Genomic DNA, 2060 nt, shown 5'->3' on the forward strand with positions numbered 1-2060 from the left:
TATACATCAAAAAGAAAATAAATATAATACCGAAACAAAATATATTTTTAGATGAATACAAACACATCAAAAAATATTATAACATTTACCATATGTTTTTATTCAGAGAAAACTAAATAGATTTGAAAAAATTCACCAAAGTTTATTATACAAATGGTTATTTCCCATGTGTTTTTATTCGGTTTAACCGATTCAACCGGTTTATTTTGACCAATTCAACTGGGTTTTTCTAAAAATTGGCCGGTTCAATCCGGTTTAAAAATCGACATAAAACCAGTGATAGTTGAACCGCTCTCTCCACCGGTTTCCGTTCCAACCGGTTCGACCGACCGGTTCAAACCAGTTTTTAAAATATTGGTAGAAATCCACATATCTTGCAAATTATAAATCGCCTCAACAATGTTATTTGCTTAATATTATTATGAAAGTGACGAATATGCATTTTATTTATATTTTTTTTATTTATATTTTGCCTTGTTATTTTAAATATAAATTTATAATAAATGATTTTCTAGAAAAATAAAAAATCAAGTCCAGTTTCGATAGTGCTTCCTTTGACCTTCATATCAATTTCCTCACTGCTTTGACCTTTCCAATTTCTTCTTATGATTTCTTTTGTGATTTTCTCCATAGCTATCCTCTCACTCTTTTTCTTTTGACATTTTTACCCTCACACACCCAAACAAACAAACAAACACACACAAAATCAACACGCATTTCCACATTATAAAATACACACACACCTTCTTCCCTTCTCTTCCAAACCCAATCTTAAACAAACATGGCGAAACAACAAGAACTAACAGCCTTGAATGCTCCCTACACCAACACGCCGATCATCATGGAGCATGATCAAGAAGGCAAAGACATCTCCGGCAACACCTACTACGACGAAGATGCAGCTTCCACCGGCTGTTTTCGACTCTTTTGCTGCTTCGACAGCCAACACCACCGCCACGACGGAGACACGGCGGGATTCCTGTACCAACCTACCGGAGATCTAATCGACCAAGACAACTGGTTCATGAAAAGAGCTAAGAGCGTGAAGGAATATTCCGAGCTAGTTGCCGGACCTAAGTGGAAAAACTTCATCAGAAGGTTTAGTAAGAGGCCGAAGACGAGATCCAACGCGAATACGCCATTTCAGTATGATCCTCAAAGCTATGCTCTTAATTTCAACGACGGATACGGTGGTGATCATGAAGATGATGATTTGTTGCCTCGAAGTTTCTCTACACGATTCGCTCCTCCTTCAAGATCTACACAAATCTAAATTCTTCTATTGATATTGATATTGATTCGATCTATTTTTCTCCCCCTTTTTCATCAATTTCATGGATATCATATTCATATATACACATTCTTATATTTTTTTTGGTGAATTGGTAATTTTTTAGATTTTGATATGTAAATGAATTCATTATAGTTGCCAATTTTAGTGCTAAAAGAGTTTAAATCAAATCAATTTCATTGAATTCAAAATTGGCAGGCGTGAAGTGTTGACGTTAGAAATTAGTGGGGAGCAATTGGGGCATAAAAATGGCAAGTTGTATTAATTTTTTGAAAAGTTTTAATTAAAGATTTTTATTTTTTTATGAGACAGATAGATCCAAATATTCGAATATTTGTTACCAGATGGATTCATCGGATTATATGGGTGGATGCATCTTATTGGTAGACATAAATGTCATACAACCAATTGTAGTTTTTTTTTTTTTTTTTTTAAACCTTTTTTAAACATAAAATACAAGAGTTTTTCAAAAAAATATCAAAATTTATGGGTATTGTTATTGAGGTATAACCTCATTAATAAAAAAAAAAAAAATCACATTGCACCCATTTTTTACTGAAATGATTTTTTTTAAGATGATATGTAATTTTTTATTCATAATTGTTAAAATGAATAAATATAAATCTAGCCAAATTCCTTAATAACTTATAAAAAAATAGTCAAATAAAACCATTTAACCAAAAAAAGTCCACAAAAGAACAGTCAACCTACAGTTGACTGCTATTTTCCGCAGTTAACTACTTTTTTTTTTCCCATAATAGGTTATTGT

The 2060-nt window shown here is 32.2% G+C and overlaps 1 protein-coding gene across 1 annotated transcript; it reads left to right on the plus strand.

The window, feature by feature from the left end:
- The first annotated feature begins 781 nt into the window (after positions 1–781).
- Positions 782–1273, plus strand: LOC111908330 (uncharacterized). The gene has a single exon (XM_023904160.1). The coding sequence runs from the start codon at positions 782–784 to the stop codon at positions 1271–1273; it is 492 nt and encodes a 163-aa protein (XP_023759928.1).
- Positions 1274–2060: the final 787 nt, after the last annotated feature.

The sequence above is a fragment of the Lactuca sativa genome, chromosome 8 (assembly GCF_002870075.4).
Source record: "Lactuca sativa cultivar Salinas chromosome 8, Lsat_Salinas_v11, whole genome shotgun sequence".
Lineage (NCBI taxonomy): Eukaryota > Viridiplantae > Streptophyta > Magnoliopsida > Asterales > Asteraceae > Lactuca > Lactuca sativa.